Below are 20252 nucleotides of genomic sequence, written 5' to 3' on the forward strand. Positions count from 1 at the left end.
TGTGTTAGAATTGTGTTTACACCTTCAAAAGTGTGGGAACTGTTATTTTATCTTTTTACCCCTGAAACATAGCACAATGCCTGGCTCCCAGTAGCTATTCAATAACATTTTTTGAAAGAATAAGTAAATGCATGCTAGCTAGCTGATTAGCCTCCTTCAAATATAACACAACCAAGATGGTAGGTAAATCCCTATGATCTCCAAGAGGTAACCAAAGATCTAGCTTTTGCCTGGCTAGTCAAGTATCCTTTCTCTTACTACTATGGACCGCCCTAAAACTGAACATTTGGATAAAAATAAAGTACTTCCCTGACAAAGGAAGGCTATCAGATACAGAGAGCTATCAGAGAAGACATAGAAAAATGATTACTTCTGTTTGAGAGAAAGAAGCAGAAATAGGAGGGATTTCTGAAGAGATTAACATATGGAAGACAAAGGAAGGTTCTAGGCAGATGACAGCATGTGCAGAGGCATGAAAGAGATGACATATTTAGGAAACATTAAGTTCAGTTTCAAAATTCAAATTTCTAGCTGAAAAAATATAACAGAAACACTAAAACAGATATTGTATACAGTTACAAATGTTTATACTGTTGATAACCAAAATTTTATGATATTCATTATCCAATGAATTCATTTTCTTAATTTTTAAAATATGCAAACTTATTTTGTTAAAAAATAAATAATGATTTGGCATTCCTGTGAGCCATTTCATATATTTATTAAACATTTTTTAAAAATAAAATGATTGACAAACATGACCAACTTAGACTTGGTCTTTGCAATAAATACAACACACAAACATTACACACACAAAAAATTTTTTTCTAAAAAGAAATGTACTTCTTTTATCAGTATCTAAAAAATACATAGCAGAACACTAACTATATGAAATTTAACATCCTCACATGTGGAATTCCTTACCTGATAAGCACTTCTATTAGAGACCATGCCCCTTTCATACAAGTTGGACACTGAAACAATTCTAAGTAATATCTTGACATGGCTGGGGACTTCCAAGGAGGGTGAAGGTGAAGAAGAGCTGACAATATATGAAAGTATCGACCAGAAAACGTATCTATGTTATCCTATTATTTAAAAATAAACAAACAAATAAAACACAATAGCTAAAAGTACAGTTTTACCAGCTAATTTAGTTTAAAACTATAATAACCCAGACCTAACTTTCTTGGCAAAAATATGTGTTTGGACAAAGGAGAACAGATGGAAGCATGATGTTTAGCTAATTGAATACTGCAACTGAGAGAGAGGCACACTCTAAATATGTACCTACATATTAGATAATCCTAGCTATTGGGACTAATCTATATCATATGTCCATTTTACTTCTCATGATTATAGTGTGATAAAAAGAGTTCCCAAATGTGACCTGAAATGAACTGAAGAAACTTTACATGTAACATTCTGACTTATCACCAGCATTAGTCTGACATAGCTTAAACCTGTTGTTTCTTCAAATTGTCACCTTGATGAAGAATATGACTAGAAATCTACCTTTGAAAAGCTGTTCCTATTGGTTTTCACAATAGGAACAAGGAGTAAGTTCAGTGTCTACATATACTATGAATAAAAATCATTACCAGTGTACTAAATGAGTAATTTACTAAATGACATTCTAGATCCTTATAATTTGATTTTTACATTAGATACTTTACTGCCACAGAAAAAAATTCTGAGAAAATATTAAGTTAAAACACTCAGAGTAATACCTAGTATAGAGTTTAAAAACAGAAAAGAAATGGTAATAAATAGGTACTGCATTTATTATTAAAATGAGGAAAAGAAATAATGAAGAGAGAAAATAAACTATAAACTTAGAAAAACTGAGAAAGTGTTCATAGTTTAACATTCCTTGAAAGACTATAAAACCCGTAAGACTGCTCTTACCTGCAGAATGTTCTCTAGAAGAGCGTGAAGAAGGCAAACAGGAGGGATATAATGTGACTGCAAAGAGGAAAGTTCCTCAATTGCTTCTTTAAAAAACTGTCCTTCTATGAGGCTTTCAATTAAATTTAATACACCTCTGGGAAATTCAGCATTTTTAACCTAAGAAAGGAAAGATTCTATGACTCAAAGAAAAGAAGGGGAAAATTCTGAGATGAAATTTTGTATTAGCAAGGAGCCTGAATTTCCTCATCTGTAAAATGAACAATCCCTGCCCTCACTACTTCACTATGTTGTTATGTGGTTCCAAAAATATGATTTGTATGAATGTGTTTTACAACAATAAAATTGCACTGCAAAACATATACATTATTGTTTTATTTATTATTCTCTGTCACCTTGAATAGTAAGAGGAAACACTACCTCTAAAGGAAAACTTTAAAAGGCATTTGCAAAGTCTGGCTGATAATGAGACTTCAGTTGGAGGTACAACCACACATAGTTTTAATTTAGATGCAAAATTATTTTTTGGTGTTCTTTTAAACTTATAAGCAAACTATGCCTATTAAGATATGCTACATATATTAAGATGTCATCAAGCAGAATCAATATTTGCAAAAAGTGACAACTGCTACAGCATCATAAAATTACTCTGAACATGCACGTTAATATAACTCTTAAGAGTTCCACAAAATACAGCCCCTTTGGTCAAAATATTTTTAACAATAAAAGTGACTCCTTTGACCTAGTTGAGAATCAAGAATACTCTGAAAGACTCATGGACTAAAACAATCAATTTTAAAGGAATGAATAATGATATAAAGAAAATAATATACTCATAAGTATTACACTGAAAATTTAATCTAGAAGTAGTAATTATGAAACCTATGAAATGTATGAATAGGGATACATAACTCACCTGTGATGAGTACAAGGTAAGTTTTTAATTCTTCTTATCAATTTTTATTATAGAATTTTTTTTGGAGCTTTGATAGAATACTATTTTTCTTTTTCACTTCTGATTAGAGAAACTACATTTCAAATTTGATAAGAAGCTTTGTCTTGCTGACAACACATACCTTTATATCAAAACAACTAATAATAAAACATAAAGCTTATTTTTGCCCCCATCAGCACCCTACTCCAAATTTCTTACCTCAACATTGTATACTGGTTGTTTATCTATTCTAATGCAGCTGTATCTTATAGCCTACAAAACAGAAACCATTAATTAAAATTAAACATTTTTAGGTCAAAAAATACAGTTCAGCTTACAAAGCATAAAACCTTGGCCAAACTTACAAATCAGATTCAGGAAGACATTAATAGATATAATTGATCTGATTCTCATGTTTAACTAGGGACCTCCATCATTTTAGGGTAATGGCACTCTCATGACTATGAACAGTCTCTATTTTCCCCTTCTAAATTAAAATAATGTAAAAGGTAAAGTCATATTTACTTTGAAGACCTGAATAGGTCCATTGTCCTTAGTATTTTAATAATTAGAAATATAAATGGAGAGAGCATTTATAAAATGCTCCTCTGGACTTTTGTATAAAACTCCATAGGAGAAAAAATTTAGTCATGTTTTATATATAATCACATGTAAAATCTTCCTCTATTGTAAAATACCTGTAAGTTTGTATTTGTTTAAAAGATTATACTGGAGAAATATTTGCAAACATAACAAGAGATAATATCCTGATTATATAAAGAGTTCTAGAAGCAGTGGTATAAAACAACCTACTGAAAAAATAGAGAAAAGAGTACCAACAAGCAGTCGGCAGAGGAAGAAATACACAAATGGCAAGTGAAGGCATAAAATATGCTCAAACTTGCTACTAACAGAAGAAATACAAATTAAAACAATGATAGAGGCTTGGCTTCCACTTAGGATATAGAAAGCTGAAAAGAGAGGCCTTCCCACATTACGAACAATAAAAATGGAACATCTACGAAATGATAACTTCATCTGAACCCTTGGGACAGCAGAGGTCTTAGTGCAACAAACTAAACAGAGATATGAAGAAAGAGAGGAGCCTCCAAGGACATGGGACATGAGCACCGATTTATCTGAGAGAGTTTAGCAGGAATAGGAGGACTCCACTACAGTGGGTAAGATTTCAGCTTAAATTTTTCACCACTTACTATAGGCCAAGTGTGGGCCAGCATGAGAAAACAGAACCCCTGGGAATCAACAAAATGCAGGGAGTTTGCACTCAATGGTGTGATTTTCTCCACGGACCTCGCTGGGTGCTCATGCAAACGAAAAGAGACAGGGTGGGAGACCAAAGAAAGTCTCCCTAGTGGTGGAGGCTGAGACTTGAACAGCAGCTGCTGTGGGAAGGGTAGCAAATGTGGTTACCCTCAGGGCACACATGCAAACCCCATAACCTGCTGGATAAGGAAATAGGAAAAAAATCCTTTACCCCCAGAGAGAGGCAGGAAGAGATGGTGATCCCAGATCATCCCCTATTACTTGAGGCAGGGCAAGAATACTGAAAAAGCCCTTCCCCAAAACCCAGGGAGCCTCAAAGCCTTTCTCAGACTGAGGCTGAATGAGGACAACAGAAACGGGGATCCTCTAGCCCTCATTCTCCAATAGCAGGTTAACAAGCAACAAGTTACAGCAGTTTATAAAACACATAACTTACCCGTGATATCACTGAGGTATAAATGGCAGAGAATTCAGCAATTTACTAAATGTCCACAGACAATAATTACTATTAACAAAAATTAATGAATAAAATTATTTTAAGACATATTAAACATAATAATAAAATGACTCATTATTATTATTATACTTGGTTACACTACAGAATGAGAGAAAACTATACAAAATTTTCAGTATGTCAAGTTCTACCTGAGCTCTGTATATGTGTTTCCTTAAGGCATTTTTTATGTCAGCAATATCCACATCTGTCCTGATATCCTTGGTTTTTGATTCTTTGGCATGATCAGCAAAAACAGAATTCTTCATTTCTTTCTGTATACACAAAAAAGTACTTTACACAATGTACTAAAGAGTGTCAACACAAATGCTAAGTATCACAATAGACAACACAAGAACACATTCATGCAGTGTTAACTACAGCAAAGATCCTTACAATTATATTACATAAAGATTACAGATTGAAATTAAAAAAATTAAAAACCAAATGTTTTAATTGCAAAGTTTTACCTGATATTTACATGTGCACTTTCTTAAGTACTTTTTATTTTAACCTGTTCCAAACCTTTCTTGGAACCTCTCTCTCTCCCTTGTTTTGTTTTTTTGTGTTTTGGTTGCCATGTTCCCACAAAACATAATTATTTACCTTTATCATTCTTCTGAAGATCCTTCTGAATACATATAAACACGCTGTCTAGACTGTAAAATAAAGTTACACTCTAGAAAAATTAACACAAGAAGGATCCTGTTTAAAAGACAAGCTATTGGGCTCCCCTGGTGGTGCAATGGTTGAGAGTCGGCCTGCTGTTGCAGGGGACACGGGTTCGTGCCCTGGTCCGGGAGGATCCCACATGCCGCGGAGCGGCTGAGCCCGTGAGCCATGGCCGCTGAGCCTGCGCGTCCGGAGCCTGTGTTCCGCAACGGGAGAGGCCACGGCGGTGAGAGGCCCGCGTACCGTGAAAAAAAAAAAGAAAAAAAAAAAAAAGCAACCCCTAAAATTTAGATTATTTAGATTAGAATGTATTAGCCAAACTACATACACGTGTATTTTTCATTTTAAGAATTTTAGCCTCTTTTGTCAGAACCTTTCTTTTCTTTTTTGTTTTAGTCAGGCAAAATAAAATATATTTAAATATCCTGATTATTAACTCAAATTCTTTCTGTACACATGTAAAAATATTTTCATTGTGAACCAAAGCTAATTATAACATTAATTATGAATATTACACCAGATCAAATCAAGAAGATTCTTTTCATAAGATGTACAAGTTATATTTAACACAGCACGCAATCACAAAAAGCAGATTATATGTGTAGGTGCTATTAGGGAAGAGCCAAAAGAAATTAAAACTGTTTTTTGTTTTTTTTCAGCTTAGCTTACAAAGTTTTACCTGATCTCTATAAATGTGCTTTCTTAAGGTACTTTTGTCATGTTCATTGTCCTTCCTGGAATCTCTTTCTTTCTCTCTTTTGTGTTTTTTCCTCAAAGTATAATTCCTTTGAATATCTTCATCCTTTTTCTTAATTCCCTTCTAAACATATTTAGACCACAATTAAACAAATGTAAACATGAATGATGTATGTTACAAAATCCATATAAATTCAAGACGAGTCTGAATTATGACACATTAAAAAAAAGTTATATACAATACAAAATCTCATTCACTGTTGGAGTGGGTATACATTAGTAAAATATTTTGGAAAACAGTTGTCCATTACCTAGTAGACTTGAACATGTACAGTCCTTATAACCCAGAATTCTCTTAGGGATATATCCTAAGCTAGAGGAACGCTTGAACATCTGCACCAAAAGTAATGTAAGAAAAGGTTCATACTATTCATGGCAGAAATGCTCACAGTTACAAAAACCAATCAATCCATCAAAAACAAACCAGTAAAAAGACACCAAAATATTTATCAATTGTAAAATGGATAAAAGGTATAACTGTGAAACAATGAAACACATACACCTGCAAAAAAGCAAGTCACAGAAGATTATAAATACCACAAACTAGAAAAGTTCATTAACAGGCAAAACTAAACAATGTATTGGTAGGGATACATATGTAGGTGGTAAAACTATAATGAAAAATAAGAAAATATTAAAACAAATTCCAAAACAGAGGTTACCTATCATGGGTAAGAGGAAGAAAAAGGGATGCAGTTTGGAAATGACACAGCAGAGTCTTAAAAAGCTGGTAATGCTCTATTTCTTAACCTAGCTGGTAGGTACATAGCACTCATTTTTGTACTCTTTCAAAAATTATACACAAATGCTTTATAAACACATATAACATATACATAATTCAGAAGAAACAACTTCATAACTGGCATTATTAGAAAAGAGTGTAAAATGTAAATAAATTACTTTTAATTTGGAAGGTCTTACCTGATTTCCATATGTGTGCCTTCCTAAGGCATTTCTCATTTTAACAAATTTCAAATCTTTACTAGAATCTCTGTATTTTTCTTTTCTGTGATGTTCAGTTAAAATAGAACTAATATTAACATCTTCATCATGATTTTTCACTTCTTTCTGCATGTTTATAAAAATACTTTAGTTAGACTACGGATTAGCCATAGCCTCAACACAACCAATGCAAGTCACAACAAAAAAACCCTCAGGAATGTAGGTTTTATGAAACATACACATGAGATTAAATACAGTAAAGAGCATTATGAATTATATTACATTTTAGTTATACTAAGATGAAACAGAAAAATAAATATTTTTAGTTCTTAAAGTATATACTGTGTTTACAAACACATTTAATTTAGGTATTTTGTTAACTTACTCTTTCCTGGAATCTCTGCCTTTTACAAAATTTGTCGTATGTTTAGTCAAAACAGATTTGGTTATCTTCATTATTTTCTTTTATTTTTCCAAATGTTTGTGAAAACAATTTAGGCTCTACATCAAATAGAGTCTTGCCATTATTAGGCATATCAAATGAAACATCTCAGAAAATCTTTGTATAGGAAATAGGTATAATAACATTAAAATGGATAAGAAGTATTGCAAACCATATTGTTTATTCTTTACACTAAGAAATTAAAAAAAATAGAAATTGTGACCTGAATTTGATATACATTCTCCTGAGTTCTAAAAGGAACTCAAGATGTTTACAGATGTATTCTTTTTACTTTTTTTTAAAATTCAGATGTAGTTGATGTACAATACTATATAAATTACAGGTATACAATGTAATGATTCACAATTTTTCAAGGTTATACTCAACTTATAGTTATTATAAAATACTGGCTATATTTCCTGTGTTGTACAATATATCCTTGTAGCTTATTTTATGCCTAATAGTTTATACCTCTTAGTCCCCTACCCCTATATTGCCCCCTTCCAGCTATTCCCTCTCCCCACTGGTAACCACTAGTTTGTTCTCCATATGTGTAAGTCCATTTTAATTTTGTAATATTCAGTAGTTTGTTTTATTTTTTAGATTCCACATATAAATTATATCATACTGTATTTATCTTTCTCTTTTTGACTTATTCCACTTAGTATACCTCCAAGTCCATCCATGTTGTTGCAAATGGCAAAATTTCATTTTTTATGGCTGAGTAGTATTCCACTATAACTATATGTCTATACAGATCTCCCATCTTCTTTATCCATTCATTTGTTGATGGACACTTAGGTTGCTTCCATACCATGGTAATTGTAAATAATGCTGCTATAAACATTGGTATGCTTGGATATTTTGAAACTAGTGTTTTCCTTTTTTTCTGATATGTACCCAGGAATGAAATTGCTGGGTCATATGGTAGTTCTACTTTTAGTTTCGTTTTTATTTTTTAGAAACTGCCATACCATTTTCCACAGTGGGTGCACCAATTTATACTCCCATCAACAAACAGTGTATGAGGGTTCCGTTTTCTCTACATCCTCACCAATATTTGTTATTTCTGGTTTTTTTCATGATAGCCATTCTGACAGATATGATTTAATTTGTGGATTTAATTTGCATTTCTCTGATGATTAACGATGTTGAGCAGCTTTTCATATACCTGCTGGCCATCTGTATGCCTTCTTTAGAAAAATGTCTTTTCAGGTCTTCTGCCCATTTTTTAATTGGGTTGTTTTTTTGGTGTTGAGATGTATGACCTGTTTATATATTTTGGCTATTAACCCCTTATTGGTCATATCATTAGCAAATATTTTCTCTCATTCAGTAGGCTGTCTTTTCATTTTGTCGATGGTTTACTTTGCTTTGTGAAGGCTTTTAAGTCTAATCAGGTATCATTTATTTATTTTTGCTTTTATTTTCTGTGCTTTAAGATACAGATTCAAAAACAATACTGTGACAATTTATGTCAAAGAGTGTTATACCTATATTCTCTTCTGTTTCCATATTGATTTTCTGTCTGATCTTTCTGTTGATGTAGGTGGGGTGTTAAAGTCCCCTACTATTATTGTATTGATATTACTGTCAAGTTCTCCCTTTTGTTTGTTAATATTTGCTTTATGTATTTAGGTGGTCCTATGTTGGGTGCATATACATTTACAATTGTTATATCTTCTTCTTGGATTGATCCCTTGATCATTATATAATGTCCTCCTTTGTCTCATAACAATCTTTAAAGTCTATTTCGTGTGATGTAACTGTTGCTACACTGGCTATCTTTTGATTTCAATTTGCATGGAATACCTTTTCCCATTCCCTCACTTTATCTGTGTATGTCATTAAATCTGGAGTGAGTCTCTTTTTGGTAGCATATATATATGGGTTTTGTTTTTGTATGCATTCAGCTACTCTGTCTTTTGATTGAAGCATTTTATATACAACCTCTTGAGTTCTAAAACTCAAGATGTTTACAGATGTATTTTAATAATTACCCTATCTTTCATAAAATCTCCATTTTTTTCATGTTAAATAAAACTAATTTAATAACTTCATTATTTTACATCCTTTATGTAAAAAATGTTATACTGTGGCTTATAATGCATATTTCAACAGACATATGAACTCAAAAGCCTCTAATTAAGATCATGTACACATAATCATAGAAAATCATCTAAGTCACATAAATATCAACTGCATTTTGAAAAAGCTAGAGAAAATCACAAAAATATTTTAATCTCTTGGAAAGTTTTATTTACAGTCTCCATATATGATTTTGTAAGGTACTGCTCAGTTGAAGAAGTTCCAAATTGTTCCTAGAATTCTCTTTGTAAAATTTGACAGATGCAGTAAAAACAAATTTTAATTTCTTTCTACTCATATTTAAAAATATTTTAGTTTAGACTAAGTAATAATAATTACTAGGCTAATGATTTGGTAAACCAATTAGAGAGTCTCTTTTATAAAAAACAGTATGAAACTGAACATAACTGAACATTAGGTCTTCTAGGGTAGAACTAATAATGTCTTTTTTGGTTGCTCCTACTAACTGAAAAATTTTAGTTGAGAGCCACAAATATGCTTTTTTTTTTTTTTTTTTTTTTTTGCGGTACGTGGGCCTCTCACTGTTGTGGCCTCTCCCATTGTTGGAGCACAGGCTCCAGATGCGCAGGCTCAGCGGCCATGACTCACGGGCCCAGCCACTCCGCGGCATGTGGGATCCTCCCGGACCGGGGCACAAACCCATGTCCCCTGCATCGGCAGGCGGACTCTCAACCACTGAGCCACCAGGGAAGCCCACAAATATGCTTTCTTAATGTACTTTTCATTGCTCTAAGTTCAGAGTCCTTCATGTTTTTTTTTGTTTTCCATATTTAATCATACTGGAATTCACTTGTGCCATTTAAAAAAACTTGATCTATATGCAGTAAAATACTTGACTTTAGACCATGAATATAAATACATATATTGATGAATCCTTTTTAAGACACACCTTACATTCAACATACCGAGTTGTTTTAAGTAATTACCATGTGTTGAGAACACACTATGTATTAGGAACTGTGAATTTCCATATGCACATATATATTATTTCAATAAGAGCCTCAAAATAGAGACATGGACAATATCCCAATATGTTCAAATTATAGACTGTAAATCAGAGCTGGGTTCAAATACCAGCTCTGTGATTCCAAAATCATTGTTATTTCCACCAAATAATGCCTCTCACAAATTTTGTAAGAAAAATCAGAAATGTAAGATTTTTTTAGAGTATAAAGTGTTACCTGGGTTCTGCACATGATCTCTTTTAAGGCACCTTTCATTTCAAGAAATCCCATATCTTTCCTGAAATCTTTGTTTTTTTCTTGATTGCTGTGGTTATTCCAAACAGAACTGGTTTGGGAATCTTCATCATTCTGAATTTCTTTCTGTATGTATGTAAAAATGGTTTAGGCAATCAATTAAGTATGAATTCAACATTATGTACTCTTTATGGTATCCAACTTTATAATTGCAAAATATTTTGGTAGTCAAACAAGTAGGTACAAGAATGCACTCTTCTAAAAAAAAAATGCACTCTTCTAAATCAAAGGTTATTAAACAGTAGTAAGTTCCTTGAAGGGAAAAAAAAATCATTAAAACAAAGGTCCCAAATAATAAAATAATAATAATGTATCTCAAGGAAAGCTAATGCTCTGTTGGTCTAGTAACAAGCAGCCCTTTTTATGAATAATCATGAACAAAGCTATTTTATCTAGTCCCTTACCAAGTTAAAGTTACAATCTACTTCAACATTTTCTGATTATAGATTATTTCTCAGATTATTTTTCAGCTTTTTACTAGTAAGACTTCTTATTTGCACGTCTATCATACAGAGAAGAAAATAGGCTAATAGTTAAATTCACAGCTCTTATTTTACTTGAACATTAGTAAGCAATTATCTTCACCTAACTCTATCTCAAACACATTTATTTCTCTTGTTAAGGAATCCAAACTGAATTTTTAACTACCTACCAATAATAATTTAAAATATAGTTGCATATATACTTATACATAAAATTCTCGAAGTTTAGTAAGATAAAGAATTGAGAGTAAAGATGAATTCAAGTGCTTATTATGCAAGAGTATTCAAAGATTCACCATCTTTACACAAAGAGACTGGAGAATCATTGTCCTCCTAGGGAACAATCATGATATAGATGAAATGTGGTTAAGGCCTATGGTGTGATCTTTGGTTCCCTTTCACTTGTACTGGGCTTCCTATATGGATATGAGGGCCCTTTAGCAGCTTGCAATCTTGCAACCAGACAACAATCCCTGAGAGTAGCTCATTAAATTTCTTCAGTTACTCAGAAAAGTGAAATTGAAAGCCATGAAAAATGAAGACTTTTCTTCTGTCTTATTCCTGGAATCAAAGAAAGTATTACTCTCAATGTACAATTTCCATTAAGGACAACTTTAATGGGGATAAACTGAGTTTCTGGCTTCAAATTTCACATGGTTGACAAAGAGGATAAATCCTCAGGCTTAGATCATCAAGAAATGTCTAAAATACAGATGAATTAATCCCATATAGTTTCCAGTTACACAGAATACATATGCAAAAGAACATACCATTATCATTAGCAACTAGGGAAGAACATACTGTTTTCTAATTCTGACTATTAAGATGCTATATACTGATCTGTGAATTAGAATGTTCAAGTACCTATTTAAATAATTAAAAATCACAACGTGATAGACTATGACATTTGGAAAAAATTTTAAAATAATCTATGTTCTATAGCACTAAACAAATGATCAACATGTAATTGTCTCCAAGCCATACTCTCTCCAACCAGCTACTCTTATGAAAGATATGGGCATTATTTTTCTGTAAATATTCATTACTTATTCCTTATTTTATAAAATTTTAGTGCCAACAATACACCAGGCATTGTGTTAGGTGTTTGTCTCCTATATGATCTAGGAAAAGAGCGCCATGTCTAATCTCCCTTATATAGTATAATGCTATGTTACAAACAGATGACCAAAAGCCTATTAATTCAGTAAATTATTCTATTACCTAAGATAGGGCAGCACAGTGTGGAAATAATAGTTGCCCTGGCTTCTGATTCACATATTTGACTTTGTTTTCTGTCTTAAAATAGGTATGGATATGCTTTGGTCTCAGGTCTTATTCCTTGATTCAGCCATGGCATTTGCCACACAACTTGAATGAATTCACAAGACTGGATGGAGAGCCAGAGAGATAAAGTAATTAGAACAAGCATCTTTTGAGTACTCTACATGGTTCTTTTTCTTTGGAGGGGCCACACTGCGTGGCTTGTAGGATCTTAGTTCCCCAACCAGGGATCGAACCCGGGCCCCCTGCAGTGGAAGCGCCAAGTCCTAACCATTGGACCACTAGGAAATTCCCAGAGTGTTCTACATGGTTCTTAACTAGACTGACTACTAGCATATGGTAATCTCTACAGCATTAAGTATTTTTAACTACCCAGAAAGAGACCTTCCTATTATCAAGGAAACCTAATAATACTCAAAATGAGAAAAGTAAAGGGAGACTCGAGGAGAGCAGCCTTAAAATTTTTTGAGTGCTTGGTCTTCAATTTTTGGTCTGACATACGATAGCTGTGAGATCATGGGAAAATTATTAAATTCAATTATATGTCATTTCACTAACTGTAAAATGAGGCCATAGTGCATACCACACAGGAACATAAGGTTTAAAATAAGATTAAGTGTGTAAAATGCTTAGCATCATGCCTGGCACACAGTAATCACTCAATAAATAATGGCTTAGAGTAACAGTTGTATAACAACCAAAGTAAGGTAAGTATTACCTTCTACATGCAAAGAAAGATATTCGGTCACAGAATAAATGACTTCCCTATGGTTAAAGAAGTAATTAGTTACAAATCTAGGTCAACAATTAGTTGACCTGGAACAAAAAGTATATGTTTTTGCAATTACTAATATATTTCCTTAAGACTTTTCTGTGGATCATTTTATTTTATTTCTTGGACAGATAATCAAAAGAAGTTTGGAGTATTCCTAAGTATTCTCGCCTTTTTGTGACATCTTCCTTGGGCCAAACAATTTAGATACATTAGTCACTTGCTCTTCTGTATTTCTATACCTTGCACAATACATACTAAATTGTAATTAACAGTTTCCACATTCTGTTTATGCCACATTTTGTTTTTGAAGTCTGGCAGGTGGTCTTATTCATTTTCTATAGTGCATAGCATAATGACTGCTACAGCAAAAGTCTTCAGCAAGTACCTATAAACCTGAACTAAATAATTCCTGATTCTGTTACTAAGTGGCTTTCCAAAAAGTTAAGTAGGTTAAACACAACTATTTTTTAAACAATTGCTCAATTGTTACTTTTGACTCAGTCATTTTATATGGCAACTCTTCTTAAAGGACACTTCAGAATCCATCTAATGAGGAATGTATTATATTCTATGCCAAAGAGGTAGAAGAAAAGCAAGACATCAAAATGAAGTTAACTATCTTATCCTCAGAAGGGATCACAAAATGCCTCATTTGGAATGAATGGTTATGAACTCTTAGCTGTCTAATCTAGAGCTTATAAAACAATGTATTCTAAAAACAAATATAAGTTAGAGATTGTCTATTATTTTTGCTTGATATACTAATGCCCTCTAGTACTTCAGAAGCTGAATCTGATTGTGTCAGATTACTGCAAAATACGATTATGGAGAAAGCATAATACATATTACATTTTGTTCATTTCCTTCCATAGAGAAAGGGAAATTCAGATACTTTTTCTAATTTAGTTAAGAATGGTTTTCATTCTGTTGAGAGTTAATACTACCTTTAAACTGTTCAGTTAGGTAGATCAGATAGGATGCTTTAGGCTGCAAATAATAGAAAACCAACAAACTAACGTAAACAACATGGAAATTGCTACCTCACAGAATGGCAATATGGTCCATTGCTAAGTCAGGTTTCAGGGTTGATTAATCCAGCAACTCAAGTATCTCTACAAGAGTCTACATTCTGTCTCTACACTTTGCTGTCTACAGGATTGGTTTCAACCTAAGGCTACTTCTCCTCATGGTTAAAGAATGGCTGCCAGTAGTAATTACGGTTTCGTTTCATTTTTCCATGTTTACATTTAGCAGATGCCAGGCTGCCAGAGGCTCTTTTCAGAATGAGAAAGAAACTTCCCAGAAGCTCTTACATACCTATCTTCATGTCCCATGAATCAGAACTGGTTGACATGCCCATTCCTAGACCAATCACTGTCAAGGACAATGAGATTATCCATAGTCCAAGCAGATCTATCCTCTGAACTAAGGTCAAATTTCCAATCCACACTGCCGCTATTCAGTAGGGAAAGGTAATTATACAATGATATATTACATCTACTCTTGGAATACTCAAGGGTTGTTCATAATTTCTCTATTAATCTAACAAATATAAAATGAGAACCCATGTGCTAGGCTTTATGCAAGATGATTCAGATATAACTATGGAAAAGACAGACATCATCCTTGATGACACAGTGCTTTTGGTTTAGGTGGGGAAAAAGACATGAACCAAGTAATCAGCCAATTAATTACAACTGTGATGAGTACTATAAAGCAAAATAGTGATATCAGAACACATTAGAGGTGAACTTAACTATTTTAATAAGGGGCCAAGGAGGCTTCCTTGAAGAGGCAGCATTATAACTGCAAACTGAATAAGCAGGAAGTAGGCAGGCATAGGGAGTGAGAGAATAGTGGAAAGGACCTTTTTAGGAAGAGAAAATAGCTTTTCAGAAGACACTGAGGTAGGAAGTAGCCTAGCCTGTTTAAGAAACTAGAAGAAGGCAGTTGTGTTATAGTATAGTGAGCATAGGAAAAAGTAGAGCAGGCTATAGTTGCAAAGGTAGGAGTGACAGGAACCCTATGCTAACTTAAAGCTGTATTAGAGGTTTACAACTTTATCCTAAGGGCAATGGGAAGCCATTGGACAGTTTTAAGTAGGAGAGAGACAGCATCAGAACTATTTTAGAAAGAGCATTTTAGATGTTACTTCTGGATGAAGCTGAATGGACTAGAGAAAGAAAAGTAAAGGTTACTAGGAAATTAGCAAAAGTAAAGAAGTAGAACACTAGGGAGAATAATAAGGAGTTGATTCCAGGAGGACAGGGCAAAGAGGATGAACTCAATATGATGTTAGTACAGAAGAGAAGCAGTTTATTCAAGAAATATTTGAAATAAAATCAATAGGACTTGGTAATTGACAAGATGTGGGGAATAAAGGAAAGGAAGGTTTCAAGGGTGATTCCCAGGCTTCTAACATAAATTATTAGACAAAAGGTTGTATAGTATCTATCAAGATGGGAAACACTGAAGAAGGTGCTAAGTTTTCCTAGAAGACCAAGGTTCAGTTTTTAGACATACTGCAGGTTCTCTTCCACCTTAAGTGATGCTTCTTAAAAATTCTTCTTTGCTTACCTTTAGAGCAATTCTTCTAGGGTTATTTCCATTCAAACTACTTAAGGAGTGGTATGTGCACCAAGTGAGGAGATGTAGGTGGAGGAAAAGGACAGGAAAATATTTCTAAATTCTTAGAAACAGCTCCCTCTTTTCCACTGGGAAAATACCGAAGAATTCTCACATGGTACTATAGCCCACTGCTGTTTTATTTATACTCTGGTTTAAAATGCTTAAAATTATTTTGTAATAAACATCACCAAAGCACTGAAATCAGAAGTAGAGACTTAAAATAAGACAAATTTTAAATTTAATAAGTTCTTTTCAGATTTATCAGAAATACTCTCAAATATTTAAATAATTGAGAGCAACTGTCTTAAAAATTTCATTTTAATTCTAATCGCACTTTCAAAACTCAGAACATAATTTGATTTTTACATTTCACTGTATCAATATTTTATAAAATAAACATTTAAAAATGTTTACTAATTTTTTGTTTGTTTTTCACTTACCTCTAAAAGAAAATCTCCTAGATACTGAATTGGATAAAATGGAGCCTTAAAGTTATCTTTTTCTTGTTCAGCCTTGATTCTCGCATTACTGGCAATCACATGAGTTATTCCACTTGGCGAATTTTTTGGTAAAATAACATTTGCCTTTCCAGCCTCCAAAACTCTAAATGAAAATGTAGAAAGTATATTAAAAAGAAAGTATGGGGCTTCCCTGGTGGCCCAGTGGTTGAGAGTCCGCCTGCCGATGCAGGGGACACGGGTTTGTGCCCCGGTCCGGGAAGATCCCACATGCCGTGGAGCGGCTAGGCCCGTGAGCCAGGGCCGCTGAGCCTGCACGTCCGGAGCCTGTGCTCCGCAACGGGAGAGGCCACAACAGTGAGAGGCCCACGTACCGCAAACAAACAAACAAACAAAAAAAAGAAAGTATGTTTAGTCAAATTATCTAAATCAATTACTTCCTAGGAGTAGAAGCAGATCTTTCTGAAAGGAATTAATTCCTTTGGTCTATTTGAGTGCCACGGAGAATAACTATTGCAATGATTTCCTAAATTTTAAGTTGTTCAGAACAGATGTGTTTGAGAAATCATGCTATTCCCTCTACTTATCCACTTCTTGATATGGGAAAAGTTTTTAAGAATCAAGAATACTAAGTTTACAAGGGGGGAAAGCAGCAGGGAGTGGGGGTGGTGGTGTGATGAATAAAAAAAAAATAGAACACTAAGTTTATTTCCTAAGGAAAAGTCACCTCAATAAGCCAAAAAAAAACCAACAATGCAAGAGTTCTAAGAAAGTATTTACCTCAGAAGACAACATACCTCCAAGGAAATCATTCTGGACCACAAAAAAATAGAACTAAACTTGCCAAACTTCTTCTAAAAATTAGCTTTTGAAAAAGTTTAATAACTTTGATCTACATTAAGAAATACATTTTATATTTAGGCTCAGAAGACACACAGACACAGACACACAGGCACAAACACACCCAAAAGTTTCATGAAAATTCGTTACTGCAGAGGATTTAGAAAGCCAAGAGAACACTACCTACAACCTGACAGTAAGAAAAAAGCCAAATAATCCACAAAATCATAACTTTTCATGAGAACTTTTCATGAGAACTATCAGAGAACTGAGATAATAAGCCAACCAAGAAATTGAATTTCCAAAAGAGTGATAACCACCTTTGTGAAGAGACTGGATACCCAAACTATTTCACTTTTGCCAGAACACCAGAGAGAAGTAGCCACCATAAATGCAGGCAAGAATCAGGTAAAATCTTAATAAATTTAAAGGCCAAGTGTAGGCAGCATGAAAGTTTAGAATAACTGAGAGTCCCTGACACATGGAAGGGCCCCCCTCAGTTGCAAGCTCTTTGCCACCAGCATCTATTAAGTATTCACGAAAAAGATTAGGGGCAGGTAACAGCAGGAACCCCATTGTTAGCGAAGGTGGGCCAGTGGGGACTGCCTGCCAACAAGAGATAGATGGAAAACCAGGCCCACTTCCCTGGATCCATCTCTCATATGAAGCAAAAGCCTTAAGTTATTTGGGTAAGGTAAGAAAGTCTTCTATTTCAGAACCCAGGAAAAGATGCACTGCTTTTGTTGTAAGAGTGGAAGTAAAACTCATCTGCCTTTGGGAAAGGGGTAGGAAAACTTCCTGCTGTGCAGCCAAAAAAAGATGGGATAAAGGATAGAAGCAAAAGCCACCTGTCCCTGGAGAAGGGGCAGGAATGACACTTGGGCCTGGGTTCCTGCACTAATACAAAGCAGAGACCTAATGCTGGGGGAGATGCTAGACCCTGCCCACAATACAAGGGAGAATTTGGCTGCCATGGGAAATTGAGACAGAAGCAATGGGTATATCCCAACCCCAGAGACCAAGAACATGAAGAATGCTTAAGACTAAAGCCTATTCAACAAAACGAAAACACACCAACCCTTACTCCCCAACCTAGAAATGAGTAGGAAGCAAGAGGGGAAGAATATGAAGAGCCCTTCTGTGAGGAAGTAATAAAGGGACTACCGAAATCTGAGAATGAATAAAGAACACTGATTAAAAAACCTCCAGCGGGCTTCCCTGGTGGCGCAGTGGTTGAGAGTCCGCCTGCCGATGCAGGGGACACGGGTTCGTGCCCCGGTCCGGGAGGATCCCACATGCCGCGGAGCGGCTGGGCCCGTGAGCCACACCTACTGAGCCTGCGCGTCTGGAGCCTGTGCTCCGCAGCAAGAAAGGCCGCGATAGTGAGAGGCCTGCGCACCGTGATGAAGAGTGGCCCCCCGCTTGCCACGACTAAAGAAAGCCCTCGCACAGAAACGAAGACCCAACCCAGCAAAAATAAATTAATTAATAAACTCCTACCCCCAACATCTAAAAAAAAAAAAAAAAAAAAAAACCTCCAGCATCACAGGCCCCATGCTAAGCACAAGGGAACTGTAAACCACTGCTGGAATAAAATGAAATGATGCGCTGAAGATGAAAACAGCACTAACAAAACCCAAAGCCAGCTCAACAATTGACAAGATTAACTCAACGACCCCATACTAACTGCCTCACAAGTAGGTCCATTTTTGGATATTAACATTATTCACCTCAGCCTCTACTGTTCTTCTATAGGGAATGTCTATGTATGCAAACAAAACAAAACAAAAACACAAGACATACACAAAAATGGGAAAAAAACCCAACAACCAAATCATTGTCAAGAGATAAAACAATAAAGAGCACAGAGAGATGATCCACATGTTGAAAGTTTAAAAAAGTGACTTTAAAATAACTGTGAATGACATGCTAAAAGATATAACAGAATAGGTGGACAATGTGCATGAACATATGGGAAATTCAGAAGACAGTACAATCAAAAAGGTAGAATTAAGATACTATATCAAAGAAGAATTTCTTTGATAGGCTTATCAATAGACTGCACAAAACTGAGGAAGAAATCATTGAACCTGATAAGTCAATAGTAAGTATCCAACTGAAAAACACACACACACGAAGGGAAAAAAAAACAGAACAGAGAAAGCAAACACTGTGGAATGGAATCAAATGGTCTAAAATATGGGTAATGGATCTACAGAAGAAGAATACAATAGAACAAATATTGGGCTGGCCAAAAAGTTCATTCGGGGTTTTCCATAAGATCTCATGGAAATAGAATCAGTAAATAGAATCAGCAATTATTAAAAATGGATAATACACTACAATGAAGTAGAATTTCTCTCAGGAATACAAGTTTGTTTTAACATTTAAGAATTGATCAAAATAATTTACCATATTAACAGAATAAAGGAGAAAAGCCAATTATCTCAATAGGTGCAGACAAAAACTTTCAGAGCCGATATATTTATAATAGCATCCCCTTTTTCCATAAGGTATTATGGAAAGACCCGAACGAACTTTTTGGCCAATTCAATATTTACAAGATAATGGCCAAGAATTTCACAAAATTAAAAAAGACAAAAACTCCTGTTTCCCTAAAAAGCTAAGAGAACTCCAAGCAAGTAACATAAATAATAATAAACAATAAACAAAATGCACACACATATATGTGGATACATAAACAAATCACCAAAAACAAAGAGTTGTGTTGCTTTTTTAATTTCCAACTGCATCACTAGCATATAAAAACACAATTTTTATTTAGTCACTTATTATCCTGTGATCTTGATTAAAGTTATTAATTAGTTCTAATAGCTTTTTTTAGTAAATTATTTGGTATATGAACATGTTTTTTGGAAATAAAACCAAGTATTCTTATTTCTTTATTTCCAACTCTATGCCTCTTATTTATTTTCTTTGCCTTATTGCACTGGCTAGTACCTCTAGTAAAATCCTGAATATTAATGGT

General features: G+C 34.2%; 1 protein-coding gene across 1 annotated transcript in view; it reads right to left on the reverse strand.

Moving 5' to 3' along the window:
- SLF1 (SMC5-SMC6 complex localization factor 1) overlaps positions 1–20252 on the reverse strand; it is a 58171-nt gene that overhangs the window by 25466 nt on the left and 12453 nt on the right. Inside the window, exons 5-12 of the mRNA XM_032629159.1 lie at positions 16406–16568; positions 10722–10865; positions 6969–7115; positions 5971–6111; positions 4772–4894; positions 3062–3115; positions 1909–2067; positions 925–1088 (exon numbers count right to left, since the gene is read on the reverse strand). Of these exons, the coding sequence (XP_032485050.1) occupies positions 925–1088; positions 1909–2067; positions 3062–3115; positions 4772–4894; positions 5971–6111; positions 6969–7115; positions 10722–10865; positions 16406–16568 (1095 nt within the window). The remainder of the gene's footprint in view (positions 1–924; positions 1089–1908; positions 2068–3061; positions 3116–4771; positions 4895–5970; positions 6112–6968; positions 7116–10721; positions 10866–16405; positions 16569–20252) is intronic.

Source organism: Phocoena sinus, chromosome 3 (genome assembly GCF_008692025.1).
Source record: "Phocoena sinus isolate mPhoSin1 chromosome 3, mPhoSin1.pri, whole genome shotgun sequence".
Taxonomy (NCBI): domain Eukaryota; kingdom Metazoa; phylum Chordata; class Mammalia; order Artiodactyla; family Phocoenidae; genus Phocoena; species Phocoena sinus.